The sequence below is a fragment of the Eublepharis macularius genome, chromosome 2 (assembly GCF_028583425.1).
Source record: "Eublepharis macularius isolate TG4126 chromosome 2, MPM_Emac_v1.0, whole genome shotgun sequence".
Taxonomy (NCBI): domain Eukaryota; kingdom Metazoa; phylum Chordata; class Lepidosauria; order Squamata; family Eublepharidae; genus Eublepharis; species Eublepharis macularius.
Window position 1 is genome coordinate 102,351,715 of NC_072791.1, and position 15,334 is coordinate 102,367,048.

Genomic DNA, 15,334 nt, shown 5'->3' on the forward strand with positions numbered 1-15,334 from the left:
CAATCCTATGAGTTAAGTTAGACTGAAAGAGAAAGAGAGCTCAAGGCTGCCCAGGGTGCTTAATGACTGAAGAGGGATATGAAGTCCTAGACCAGTGATGGCGAACCTTTTTGAGCCCGAGTGCCCAAACTGCAACACAAAACCAACTTATTTATTTCAAAGTGCCAGCACTGAAATTAAACCTGAATACTGAGGTTTTAGTTAACAAAAAACAACTCATACAGTTGTCCCAACTAATTAACATCTCTCTCTCTCTCTCTCTCTCACTCACTCACTCACTCACTCACTCAGGAGCCACGGATGAAAGTAAAACAAGTTAAATCAAAGCAGTTTGCCCTTCTTTAGACCAGCAGCCCTGCCTGCAAGCACTCTCCCTCCCTCCCTCCCTCCCTCCCTCTCTCTCTCTCTCTCACACACACACACACACACACTCACTCACTCACTCACTCAAGAGCCACGACTGAAAGTAAAGCAAGTTAAATCAAAGCAGTTTGCCCTTCTTTAGACCAGCAACCCTGCTTGCAAGCACTCTCTCTCTCTCACTCGCTCAAGGGCCACGACTGAAAGTAAAGCACGTTAAATCAAAGCAGTTTGCCCTTCTTTAGGCCAGCATCCCTGCTTGCAAGCACTCTTTCTCTCTCTCTCACTCGCTCAAGAGCCACAGAACTCTCTCAAATGTAGTTGGACATTTGAACTGTAGGGTTTTTTGCGATTTTAAATAATGAAAAGTTTACAGAAGTCTGTATTTGGGGGTGAGCTGATCTTAATAGTTTTCACTGGACTGCTGCATTCAGCTAACAACTCTTGTTAGCCACAGTGGGAGTTTTGACAGGGAATAAATGGGTCTTTGGCTTGCTTGCTCCGTAAGATTGTTCTGAGCTGTTCCCTTTCAATAACTCTGACTGTGCTATGGTTATAGGATCTGGATGCTTGGAACAGTCTTCAGCTCTTTCTTCAAGGAATCTTCTCAGCAAGAAAAGGGTTTGCTTCAGTTATGACAGCATGCTCATATGTGTGATTGATTGTTGGACTGTTTCACAATATTGTTTTTGTTTACACTTGGTGCTTGTGGCTCTAATGTAAATTTATGCATTTGTATTGTGTACACATGTGTTACATTGACTTATTTTGATGCAACATGCATAAATGTTATGTTTAATTTTAAACAAAGTTGGTTCACAAATGGTAACCTATTTTTTTTTAAAATTCAACTTTACCACCCTACATGATTGCATTATAGTATAAGAAGAATACCTTTAATGCGCATAATAAAAGTCTTGCACAACTTGTGACCCTTTAAGCGGCATAGCATGTAACCCTTCAGCCATAGGTGGCACTCCACAGGGGGAAACTTCCAGTGCCATCCTTATTGGGGTCACACCTTTCTAAGTCTGTTGAAGAATCCAAGAGTAGAAGTTTGGCTACATAGCATTTACTGCCATTCTGCTGCATCAGAAAAAGTTATATTTTTTTCTGTCTGCCTGCTCCTCATGATTTGTTTAAACAGTCCACATTTGTGTGTGCATCTGATGTCACTATAAAGGCATTTTGGACCATTCAGTTACTAAATATATAATTTATTTTATATAATATACGTGCTACTAATTGTTTAACTGACCTCTAATTTTTACTATGCTACTTCTAGAGAAAGCTGGAGATGAATATCTGGTATCTATCCTTGCTATATCTTACCATATAAATAGAGACTTGTAAAACAGCTGGTAATTCTGAAATGAAAAAGTGTAATAAAAATGTTTCTCAAAGACCAGATGACCTTAAATGTGAAATGGAGTGATAAAACTGGTAAGTGGGTAAGATGCAAAATGGAATGTAGTCAAAGAAGTGAGAGGTTGTCAAGGCAGTGACAGTGAAAGGTAGTTAGGAAGCTTTGGGTGAAAGAAAAGATAGAATCCAGAAACAAGGAACTCTGGCAAGTCAAGTAAAATTAGTTCACTATGAATAATGTGAGTCATATGTGAGAGATTTTATTGTTGAGTACCCCTAAAGATTGGAGAATATAAACTGTTTAAAAATATTGCAATAGAAAATTGACAGATCCTTGAAATCCAGTGTAAACACTTTGTCATTACCTACCCTTGACCCAAGCCTTTCACTTGCTTAAAAACATACATAGCTTCTCCACCAGATCCTAGAAGCTAAACTTGAGTATCCCACTTCACCAACTACTCCATCTCTTAATTTCCTGGACTTTCAGATATGGGTGAAGATATATTCTTTGGACCACCTGATCTTCACAGGGATAAAACTTATTCTTTCCTCTTTTATATGTAACCCAGCACAGGAATCAGGAACCCCCCCCCCCACTACACACACAAAACAACAAGTTTATTTAACTGGTGTTTGTGACTGGTTCTTCACCAACATGTCACAGAGTAACAGAGCTAGGACTGGAGAGTATACACAATTTAAAATCAAGATCTTTGAGAGACTAAGAGACTGGTTTCAACACATGGAAAGGCTTTCATGGTTGCTATGAGAACTGCTGATAATGCACAGCAACAACACGGTTTCCACATAAGTTCTGGGCCCCAGTCTCCCAGCAACAGCCAGTCCCCCTTCCCTGGGACACTGAGATTTTTGCATTTTAAAAAAATGGCAGTAGAATATTGTTAGGTCAAGGTAACATTATGCCAAAATGTATACTAGGTTCTCTGAATGCCCAGATTTCATTTTTTTCTTTTTTTCCTTAGAATTGTTATGAATACAGTAAAGATCTTAAGTCCTTAGCCCTTTCCATTTTGGCAATATGCCTTTCGCTTTACATTTTTCTATGGACGGGGCTAGAGGCTTTATCATCATCATCATCATCATCATAATTATTAATAATAAGCTTATCTAATCCTGATTTTTAAAAAGATGGATGGAAGAAATGGCTGCTGCAAGGACAGGATCAGGGGAAATGGCTGCCATGTGGGCTGGAAAAATCTGAATTTTCCCACCCACACAGCAGCCATCCAGGCTTTACTCTTTCCCAAAATTTGATAAAGATTATAGGCTAGATAAAGATTAGAGAAAAACTGGAGAAATCCCTGTAGGTGCATAGATGCACCACAATGCTGTGGGGAAATGGGAAAAATCCCACTTCCCCAAAGCATGAAACTAAGGGCAGATAACCTGTAGAAGAGCCCAAATTTAGAAAAAATGGCAGCCATGTAACCCATGTGGAAATGGCTAGTGCCTAAACAGGATATATCCTAACCCCTCTCTCTTCAAACTTCACTGTTGGTCAAACATTAAACTGTTTTTCTCCTCTTCAAATATTCCACCCATTTTATGGCTCTCTGGAGTTTAATTTTGCATCTGCAGTGTTGTTTTTCTCATGCTATAGTTGTATCTGTAAACCTGTTATTGTTGTTGTTGATGTTGTTTTTTCTCTTTAAAAAAATGAAAATTGAAAAATAAAGTTCATAAAAAATAAAAAAATATTCCACCACCCCCCTTTTAAAAATTGACTGTAGTTGGGGAAGACAAAATCTCCCTTGTCCATCACATACCTCTTCTGTATTTTACTTTTCTGCTTCAAGTTACATGTTCTTCTAAGTGTCTCTTAGAGCCTCGCAACAAGTGACATCTTACACGCAAACAGCACTTGATCATTTTCACAAGTCTTTCTGGGAATTGAAGTCCCTCTCCCCCACCCCTTTTCTTTCTGTTCCTTCCCCTCTCTGTTAGAATGGCTGCCTGAAGAGACAGAGAAAGCCTGCTTTTGCAAATCGTTCCTCCAGTCACAAGCCTGCTCTCAATGATCTTTGGGGATGGGCAGCTGCGACTTTCTCAGCTTTCTTCAGAGCATCTCCCCCCCAGCAAGACGATTAGCAAAGTTGCAGCTGCCCGCCCCCAAAGATCACTGAAAGGACACTAGGACTTCACCGACATGTCAGCTATCTCCAGAGCATCCCCCACCCCCCAGCAAGACGATTTGCAAAAGCTTCTATCGTAGGCTTTCTCCGTCTTCAGGCAGGCATTCTAACAGAGAGGGAAAGGAACAGAAAGAAAAAGGGTGGGGGAGAGGGACTTCAATTCCCAGAAAGACTTGCGAAAATGATCAAGTGCCATTCGTGTGTAAGATGTCACTTGTAGCGAGGCTCTTAGAGATGAAACAGCCACCCCAGAAGCACACAGTGTCCATTGCTGCCTCCTTTTCCTTTTTCAAAAGCCTCAAACCCCTCTCCTCCAATTTTTCCTGAATTACCATACCCTGACCTTATCTTTAACTCTACAGCTATCCAGACTCATCCTGACACTTTCATGAGGGGAAACAGCTATGGCTCAACAGTGGAGCATCTGTTTTGCTTGCAGTGTCCCAAGGTTCAATCTCTGGAGTCTCCAGTAACTAAATGATCAGGTAGTCGGGGATGTGAAAGGCCTCTACTTGAGACCTTGGAGAACTGTTGCCAGTCAGAGTAACAGACCTTGTAAACATTGTTAGACCAACAGTCTGCATCAGGAAAAGGGAGATTCATGTTAATCATATGAAGCTGCCTTATTCTGAATCAGAATAAGTATTGTCTACTGGCTCTGGATCTCCAGGGTCAAAGGGCCAAGCTACACATGACGAATGACACTTGAACAGCAAGTGGATTGAGTGGAGGGCAAGTGAACAGGGAGAAATACACTTGCTGTTCAAGTGTCATTCGTCATGTGTAGCTTGTCTTTCGCATCATCTGCTACCAGTTGCTTTAACTGGAGATGTCAAGGATTGAAACTGGGAATTTCTGCATGCCAAGCAGATGCTCTACCACCGAGCCATGGCCTTGTCTCCATGTTGAAATACTGTAGTTGAAACAATGTAATTTCTAGGCAATAAAAGCTCTGTCCCCTCATGTGATTTTTCCATTATAATGACTGTCTGTAGTTGATTTTATAACTATTGAAGAAAAAATTCCTGTAAGGAGTCTTTCTGACTGCGTATGTAAGGGGGTGGGTGGGTTGCACACAGATAACACAGGAGATGTTACCTTTTATCCTGATATTTATTTATTTATTTTGATTTGATTTGATTTGATTTGATTTGATTTGATTTGATTTGATTTGATTTGATTTGATTTGATTTGATTTGATTTGATTTGATTTGATTTGATTTGTACCGCGCCCTCCCCACCGATGGGCTCAGGGCGGCTAACAAAATTCAAAAAATACATTAAAAGTCACAAAAACATAAAATCAATATTTTTTTAAAAGTCATTAAAATAGTCCAGGAGCAGGCTATTTAAACAAATATTGGGAGTCCGTATATGGGCATAGCAGATATTGAGAAGACACTGTTTGCCTATCCCCCGGTCCCTGAACACAGTACTGCTTATGGGCAAGCAAAACATGAATGTGGTCAGCAGTGTTGCCTGTGATACAGGCAAAATCCTTTGCATTATCTATCCCTCCCAGTCTGCAGTGCTACTTGTCTTTAGGGAGGGGGGAAGTATAGCCTTTCCCATTTTCTCCCAATCTCCAGTACTGCCTGAAATGTATCAATTTCAAGTAATTTATCTGCCTGCCTGCCTATCAATCAACCAGAAAAAACATGTTCATCAATGGTCTTCAGTGCAGTCCCACACTGGGGTGGGGGGGGAGGGATTGCACTTGCACAGGCCAGCCACTTGGAACAGGATTTCTTAGTTTTTAATTTGCGGGGGGGGGGACCTCCCCTGCAGACCACTGCGAGCTAGTTTTTTCTGCCGAAAATGGTCACATGCTGGTTTGAAGTCAGCGAGATCGTCGGTTCTGAAGGCTATGAAATCAATGTCAGGCTCTTCAGCTCCAAAGGCTCATAGCTGACCATGCTCTTGTTCCCATGAGATCAATGGCCAGTGTAATCCTGGCAGAAAGTGAGCAACTCACTCTTAGAGACAGAGCTTCAAGGTCTCCAGCTCCAATCGGAGTCAATGCAGTTACCACCGAACCCCTAAAGTGCAAACAGAAGGACAAAATTAAGCATAAATCTCGGCAGCAAGAGGTTCCCTCAGCGCCGACCCAGGCTTCGGATCTGGAAGAGCAGATGTCATTACCTAGACCTGCCAGGAGATCAACTTCCATCTCTCCAATGTTGGACAATGGGGATGAGAATGCAACGGAGGCTTACCAAGGAAGATGTTTGAATTCCAAAGAAAGACCTCAACAGCAATACCTCAGAGCTCTGTGGTACCCTCCGTACCCCCTGCTAAAATATCCATATGAGTTATCTGACATACCCATTCTTGGCAGTGGGCTCTTCACAATCAGTTCTGAGCAAATCACTTTGATCAGATCTGAGGTGGTACCCTTCAGCGCGTCCATTGACATCGAAAGGGAGATCAGATTCGGGATTGGATGCAGAACCCTTCAGTCAGAACGAAGCCCTAGTTGCACATCGGAACCGTCCTTGGAGGAGGCGGTGGGCGAGTCGAACCAGAAGTCACCTACAATTGATTACAAGTTATATACTGAGCAAATGTTGCACATGGCAAAGTCACTTGAAATAGATGTTTCAGCACCTCAACCAAAGGCAAGAAATAACATACTTAAACATATCTATGCAGACACTCCAGAAGTCGTGGCCTTTCCCATGATTGAGGAATTCATGGAGATTATGGATAACCTGTAACAAAGACTTGATTCCATCCCAATTATGACAAAAAGGTGGAATCTTTGTATAAGGTGAAAAAGGATAAATGTCCTTACCTGTTTACTCATCCTCCTGCCTCCTCTATGATTGCCGAAGAGCTACAGGTGAAACAGAGGCAAGGCAGCCTTTCCACTCCAGCCAATAAGGAAGGCAAACAACTAGATGCAGTAGGCTGAAATTTATATTCTGGATCGTCTCTCACTGTCAAAATGGCCAACTTTTTAGCCATTATGAGTGGCTACCAAAAAATTTTGTGGCAAAAAATGACCACTTATGTAGATGCCTTTCCAGAAGGCAAGAAACCCTAGCTAAAATGATCCAGGATGATGCCATCATCCTTTCAAAACAGCAAATCAGTACAAGAAGACACATTCTGGATGTGTCGGCCAGGGGCCTGAACACTGCAGTGGCACTATGGAGACATGTGTGGCTTTGTGCCACAGCTTTGCCCCTTGAGACTAAAAACAACATTGAAGACATACCATTCAAGGGAACTACTCTATTCTCAGAAAAGAAATTCTCAGTAATTGACAAAGAAGAAGAAAGATTGCCAGACGGCGAAATCTTATGGCATTTTACCTCAGTCCATAGGGTCACTGCTGTATAGGAGTGCTGGAAAGAGAGGGTTCCAGCCCAGGAAAGAATATCGATCGTACAGATTCCAACCTTACAAGGTGCAGTATCTATATCATGCACAATACCCTAATTCAAGTTAGCCTAGAAAGCAATTGACTGGAAGGTCCAAATCTGGAAATCCAACTCAGGCTCCAAAGGACTCCTCTCAGAGTCAGAGAGAGCAGCTATGACTAGACAGCCATTTGGCAATAGCTCCACAGTTGTTCCTGGGCAGGCTGTCACAATTTTTTGATTGTTGGGAGTCCATTTCTGAGGATAATTGGGTTTTGGCAACTATTAAAAATGGTTCCAGGTTGGAGTTCTGCTAAGGTAGCCTTCCTTCTGGCAATCACATCTGCCAGGAGGGTCAGCGACTTACAAGCATTGAGGGTGGTTCCACCCTTTTTACAGATCTTCCCAGATAGAGTGGTTCCTCCCTCTAAACATATTTTCTAGGGGGGCATATTTGTGATCAACCCCCTGAAAAGCCTGACTAGACTGAGCTTGCAAGCTAAGCAGTGTCAGCCATGGTGAGTATTTGGATGGGAAAGCATCAAGGAAGACCAGGGTTTCTATTTAGAGAAAGGCAATGGCAAACCAGTTCTGCTCATCTCTTGCCTGGAAAACCCTGTAAGTGGTCACCATACAATGGTTGCTACATGATGGCAATTTCTATATATACATGCCAGCAATAATTTGAACACACTTGTATCCAATGAAAACTGCAAGCAGAACAGAAGTCATGGAACGGAACTTTCCACCTCCTGCTGTAGTCCACCACACCCATGCTTTTCTTGTGTCAGTGGGACTCGAGGAACAACACAAGCCTAAAGTAGGGGGGTTAAAATAGGAGGGGTAATTGATAGAAATCACCCCTCCTTCTCCACTACCAGAAAACACTAATTGGATATAAGCCATTGCATCATAGTAAGATATGAACAGACATGTGTTTTATCTTAGTATACTACTATGTATATATGTAACGGTTCACTTTGTCAGTAATTAATCTAGCTTATTGGTTTAAACCTCATGGGGGGAAGAGGAAAATGCGTGGTGTATCCTGGCTATTATGAAGAACATATTTGATATAAATCAATCTGATTTTTAATATAAACTCACCCTGTATCTAATTAGGTGATTCAGTGGTTAATAACCTTGGGGGAATTCATTGAATTTCCAAAGGAATACTGTACTGTAAGTAATGATGGAATCATTGTTTATGATAATAGATTTTCTTTAAAAAATGGGTTAATCCCAGTATTCTGTGATGATGATTGATTAGAAACTATTTGAGTGTAATTCACTTGCACTAGTTTACATTAATTTGAGGCATAAACTCTGGGAGCGCTGCAAAGGCCCCATATTTATTTTTTACATAACCAGTCCTTATGCTAAGAAATTATCAGTTTTGGCATGGTCTGGGTAAAAATAATAACCCCCTTTCCATAGAATAATATGATTAATATGGTAGTGTGTTGTTTATTCTTACAGCAAATAGTTTTTTTCTCCAGATGTCCCAACATGCATGCTGTTGCTGGTATAGTCCTCAGGAATGCTAGCACTTTCAGTTTTAAATGTATCGCTGCCCTTATCACATCACCAGATGCTTAGGGGCTGGGATATGGCTGGCTAGCACCTGCACTGTTTGTCATACTTCAACAATGATTTCACTGTTTTACATTATTCATCATGAAATGCCTAAAATATGTCTGAATTATCACAAGCCACATGCATTGTAGCATACTTGTTGATCTGAGAAGAACTCTCACAGAAACTGTCCCTTACTCGATCAAATAGACTTCTTATCGTTTTACAGGCTGTCATACTTTGGAAGACTGCATCGTTTTAAAAATCAATACAACATGTCTTAATACCTCAGAACTGCTTTCGATAAACTGATATATAAGAGTATTTCAGTATTCAGATTAATTTACCCATCTGAGTACAACAGCTAAATTTGGTAACACTTTCCCCAAATCATGCGTTACTGTTTAATCATGGTATCCACTGCTTCATGGACCAATACCAAACCATAAGAGTAAACAGGACCAGTGTGACTTGGGTAAATTGCAGTGTTCCTTACTATACTATTTCTGCCTCTTTCAAGTTGTCAGCAACCTATGAACCTTCAGTTTCTAAACTGTAGACTCACCTATGTAAGACTGGTTTAAACATTAGATTAGGAACAGGAGGAGGAGTGGTCACTCAGTGATTGGATCCTACGATATCCTTCCACTGAGATGGATCTTATGGTACCCTTCCACCCAGTTTTCTTCCAAAAGAAGACTTACTTCAACAAACAAAGACTTTTCTCCATCAGAGGAAGCCTTTCTTCATCAGAAAGATGATAACATGCTTCCAGCCTCTGCCCCCCTTTGCCTCTTACCTGGCCAGGGGTGGGGGTGAGGAATGGGCCCAGGAGCTCTGGAGTGCACTCCTGTGCAATCCAAAGCCTTTGTTGATGTGCCAGGAATAACATTCTCTGTGTAACAATGAAGAAAAGGCCCTGAGCAGGGGTATTTTAAGGAAAATACCTCCGGGGGGGGGTCCCTTAGTTGTTGTGCTGAGAATGATGTCATTCCTAGCATGACAAAAAAGGCTCTGAACTTTGCATGTAAGTACATAAGTAAGGTAAGGTAAGTACTCCCCTACGTGTGCCCCCCCAAGACACCCCCTCCATTCTCTGGGTTAGACCCCACGGGGCCTGGCAACCCTAGCCCAGTTGCTCAGCGCTGGCTGGACCTGGCCCAGTTGCACAGTGAAAAACCTGCAAGGACCTGCGTTGGGCACCTCACTTTCCCCTGTATCCCCCTCCCCACTCAATTTCTTCTTTCTTCCTGGCAGCCCCCATATGCTCAAATTTCTCTGTTCCCTTCTCCTGGGGTTGCTAGATTCAGGTTGTGAAATTCCTGGAGATTTTGGGAGTGGAGCTTGGAGAAGGTGGGTTTTGGGAAGGGGAAGGGTATAATGATATGGAGTCCACCCTCCAAAGCAACCATTTTCTCCAGGGGAACAGATCTCTGTGGCCTGGAGATTAGTTGCCATTCCAGAAAATCTCCAGCCACCACCTGGAGGTTAGCAGCCCTACCTTCCCCCCTTCCCACCTACTAATCAGCCTTGTATCTGGCTTCCATATTCAGCTATATTTATTATTTATTCATATTCCACCTTTCTCTACCTACAGGGACCCAAACTGTTCTGTTTTACATTTTATCTTTAGGCTGGTTTAGGCTGAGAATGTGTAACTGGCCCAGTATTACCTATTGTGCATCCATGGGAAAGTGGGAATTTGAATCTGGTCTTCCAGATCCTAGTCTGAAACTAACCACTAAACAGCACAGGCTTTTGTGGGGAAGCTACTGTTGAATAGTCAGATAGTAGCAAGTCACGAGGTGACTTGCTACTATCTGACTATTCAACAGTAGCTGGTGGGCCTAGTCCCAATGAGTCCTCCATCAAAGGCCCAAACAGCCCTGGAAAAGGCCCTGTCTGATAGAAACTAAATCTTGAAAGATAGTGATACTGTGATGGTTGCTTAGCAATGGCCACTGATGGCATTCATTTCGTAAAACTACAAGTGCTGCTTCTTTCTTTTGATGGAGTGGGTTAACCCCAAATGATTAAAAAAAAAACAATTTGAGATTTTTCTGCAAACCTGGGGTTCTTCTTAGGTTTGTAGAAAGATCGGTCTTGTCTGTCCATGGGGCCAGTATCCTGAATTAAGTATACATAGATGAGGCCACATTGAGAATTAGATATATTGATAATTTCCTTCACGTTTGAATTTAGTGCATAATATGACCTATTTCAAACAATTATAAACTTTTCATAGGAATTTTAGAACCTTTGAAGTTTAATTTTTTTTTATTGCATGGACTAGAAAAATGTTTATTAGCTATTGGCTTTTACAAACTGTACAAGGTTGCTTACACAACTTACACAAGTTGTTGGTTTAAGCATCCAACACTAACACTTTCCTGGAAGTAAGTGCCGTAGGATAGACCCAATTAGGATTCTGACTGCTTAGGATTGCTAACAAATATCGTTATTCCTTCAAGAAAAAACAATCCCCTTGTCATTCTTAGTTGCTAACAATAAATATACTAGTTGATTACTCTCTGCTTGAATGCACCTGCCACATAAAACTGGCCTACATTTCAGTGTGAAAGCTACTGTTGCTTTGTGAACATTTATTTTATGTACATACCAGTTTATTAATTTATATGGAGACCTTTTTTAAAAAAAGTCCCCAACCCTGACCCCCTTCTTTCAGTGTGTACAATCCAGTGGTACAATTCTACCTTATCAGTTATTCTATCTAATAAGTAATGGCCCCAGCTGTCAAACTCATGAAATAAATATTATTTTGTTTCCTGCAAATCTTGAGCACTCAAGACATCTATTGATATTCAAGAGACAGATATTTGTCTTTACTGCTTCCAGTAAACTTTTCTACAGAATGCTGGTTTATGAAAAGGCAATAATTAATACTTTATTGTTTTAGTAAATGCTTTCTGAAGGGGAAACCACACTCTTACATGGAAATGTGGCTAACTCTACCTCTTTTTTAGCTAAGAGAAACAGCTTTGGGAGGTGAAGAAATATCAAGAAGAAGAAGGAGAAAGAAGAGAATGTTTAATAGTACCATCTTATGCAGACTTAACATGCTTAGGATGGGACTGCAAACCACTCCTTCTGAGCTACTTTTCCAGAAGAAAAAAGGCTTCCTCTTATGTTTGTGAAGTTGCATTTATTGACTTGCAACCCTGTCGGGGAAAGCAATATGTTTGATGCAGAAAAATAGTTTATAGGAACAGACTGAGAATATGCTTCTTTCCTTAAAACCACAGCATCCTACGCTGTTTTTTTTTAACCTCAAAGCCCAGACTGAATCACTGGTTGTGTGTAATATGTGACCCATCTTCCTTACAATTAAAGTTAAGTTATTGATTAAATATATATTCACTGCCACAAGAACAAAAAATAGTGCCCCAAAGAAAAAGCTCCTTTGTTGTTAGATGATGCACACATGTGTCACTTCAGGTTCCATCTTAGACATTCCCTTCCATGATGAATACTCTTAAGTTGGTACCTTAACTTGCCCTCTGTGGGTTGGCTTCTGTGAATGGACTGAGGTGATGAAAACAATTTTACTTCCTTCCCTCTTCACACACCTCCTGCCCAAGGTCAGGGACTTTCTAGAACAATATGCCATGCAGCATGGGAGGCTGCAGCAAGCAGAGCCCCCTCACTATTATTGTGTGAGCAGAGCAGTCTCTGGAAATAGCAAAACAGACTTACAGCTAATTCCACCTTCTTGTTGCAGCTGTCATGCCATGCCATTTAGTTCTGGAAGGTTCCCTGAAACTCAGCCGTGGCTTTTCTGGAGATTGCTGTAGAAAGGAGAAGGCAATAAAAATTGTTTCTTGGTCCTTTCTGGAAAGTCGTGTATCTGTTCCTATGGTTATTATTTTTGTTTTTCGTTTTTTTATTGTTATATAGAACATCAATACAAATACAAAATATTTAAAAAAATAAATCTTTTGCATAATTAACAGGATAGTCAAACAAAACTTACTATAAATACATTTACATAAGAACTGAAACCTACATTTATTATGACCAAAAAATGGGAAAACCTTAATCTTTATCCAACATATAAAAAGAAACCATAATAAATCCATTTTTTAACATCTTCATTCCTCTGAGTGATATATCTCCCCAATTTTCTCAGACCATTGTTGAATCATTGGACAACTAACTTTCCATCTTTAGGAAAAATCATTCTTGCTGCAGTAATTAAGTTCAGAATAAGAACTCTAAATGTTCTTATGTTTTTTAAGTATATATATTAATTAAAAAAATACCTTTCTGTCTGATTAATCTCTGACAACATTTTTATCTCTAAACATTGTAACCGTGTGCCAGTGTCAAGAGTTCAAAGCTGAGATGTTAAGGTTCAAGGCTTGGCAAACTGAGTTTAGTATACTCTTCAAATGCTTAAAGTATCTTTGTTGTAAATATTTTCTGTCTTCCTTTTACTTTTGCAGTCCTCCACAAGCAGCCCAGAGAAGTGTGCCTTTGTTTGCTTGAACTTGGAAGGATTGCTGCCAGGTAGGCAAAAATATTTCAAGAACAGAGAAATATTTGCACTCTTGACAGTAGTAGCTATTGAGTGAATGACGAGTTCGATGTATTTTCAGGCTAACATTTACATTAGCCGAGGTCAAGGCAAATACTCTCAGCAGTGGATGAACATATTGTGGGCAGTTGTTCGCATACAAACAATGAAGCTTCCTTTCAGACAGTGATGGAGTTTGTCTGCCAACTTCATAGAGAAGGGGGGAAATCAACATGAAAGTTAAATCAGAGTAGGCCTTTCTAAGCTAGATTTATTTTATTAGTTTCAAATATTTACACCAATGCCCTGACCTGGATAGCCCAGGCAAGCCTGATCTCATTAGATCTCAGAAGCTAAGCATGGTCGCCCTTGGTTAGAAATTGGATGGGAGACCAAGATTGCTGTGCAGAGGCAGGCAATGACTCTTGCTTTGAAAACCCTTGCAGGGGTCACCGTAAGTCAGCTATGACTTGATGGCACTCTTCACCACCACATTTACATCAATAATTGAGGATCCCTTTTTCCTTCGAACTGTAACTCCATTGTGTTCAATTGGCTGTGGATATAAATAGTAACTGCACTTTGATTTACATAGATTTAAATATCTCTTGATTGCCTGCACTGGTAGTAATCTCCTTGGTATCAAGAGAATAGCTCTGTCTTTATTCCAGTACGTGCAAGATAAAGAATTGTGACTGTATTCATGCCCATTCATTGTAGGCTTCTGGGAAAATCTGCTATACAAGCCCCATAGGTACTTCACAGGCACATATCTGTAACTCTTGGCTAGGACAAATGAGTAGTATTTGGCGGATTGTGCATATAGTCATAAGAGACTAGAATGACTTTTGTATCACATTCACATTGAGTCAGACTAAAGATTAAAGCAATATTGTGCTTCATGGTTTCAGTTTAACCACAGATAATAATAACATAATCTCTTCTCCTTACAAAGTTGACTTTAAATATGCTTACTGTGTATCTATTAAAATGAAACAGAGTCATAACATATTTGAGACATTGGAAAACAGTGTTTCAACCTACCCCAGTAACTCTTAAGGGCAAACTATGTGATATTATGTAACAGTGTTTCAAAGCCTTTTTTTAAATTGTTGTGGAAGAAGGGGATTCAGAATGAAAAAGTAGCAGGGAAAAGAGGAAGTGTATCTCTGTTTCTCTGCCTGCTGTTTTTCTCCTCGGTTTCCTCTCCTATGGATTTTTCCTTGCAAGATTCAAAAGCATTTGGTTGTTTAAAAAGGTAAGCAGCAGTCTGAAGGTCATGGGGTAGAGGTGCTTGCAAAGGACATGGAATTATGCATCAATGGATGGGGAGATACTAAGCTCTCTCTCTGCTCTGATTTTTTTAAAGTGTGGTGCCTTGCTTCATGGATAGTGTGACACATCTGCTTGGTTGTCAAGTACTTTTGCTTTTTGTTTGTGGTTTAAAAGCTTTCCAAATCTATATATATAAAGACAAGTGTCCTGACTGACTCATCAATGCCCAATCCAAACCCCTGGACCTAGAAACATGAAATTTGGGGAGAACATTCCTTTCATGATGAAAACACCCACTGAGAAGGGATTTTAAGAAATTCACCCCCTAAGGGGGTAAAAAGGGGTAAAATGTGTTTTTCCAAAGGGATACAGTGTCTCTGTGTGGCTGGCAGGCTGCTGCATGCTTGCACCCCCACCCACTATGAGTTGGGCCACTCTTCCCTGATTGGGCCAGCCTTTCAAGGTCATTTGCATATGAAGGCTGATTGGGGCTCATAACATTCCACACCTCATTCCCACCCCCAGAGACACTTAGAACACAGAGGATATTCACGTATGCGGCCTGATTGGTCCTCACGCCCCCCCCCCCACACACACACATTCTAAAAGTATGCAGTTGCTATTGGGAATAATTGAATATGTCCTGAGATAAAATGCACCTCCCAGTTTTCTCCTAAAAGTTCACTAGAGTTGCCAATCTTCCT

The 15,334-nt window shown here is 40.8% G+C and overlaps 1 protein-coding gene across 1 annotated transcript in view; it reads left to right on the forward strand.

The window, feature by feature from the left end:
• The window catches only part of GAS2 (growth arrest specific 2), a 232,832-nt gene that overhangs the window by 115,416 nt on the left and 102,082 nt on the right, over positions 1–15,334 (forward strand). The window contains exon 5 of the mRNA XM_054972360.1: positions 13,285–13,348. Within this exon, the coding sequence (XP_054828335.1) occupies positions 13,285–13,348 (64 nt within the window). The remainder of the gene's footprint in view (positions 1–13,284; positions 13,349–15,334) is intronic.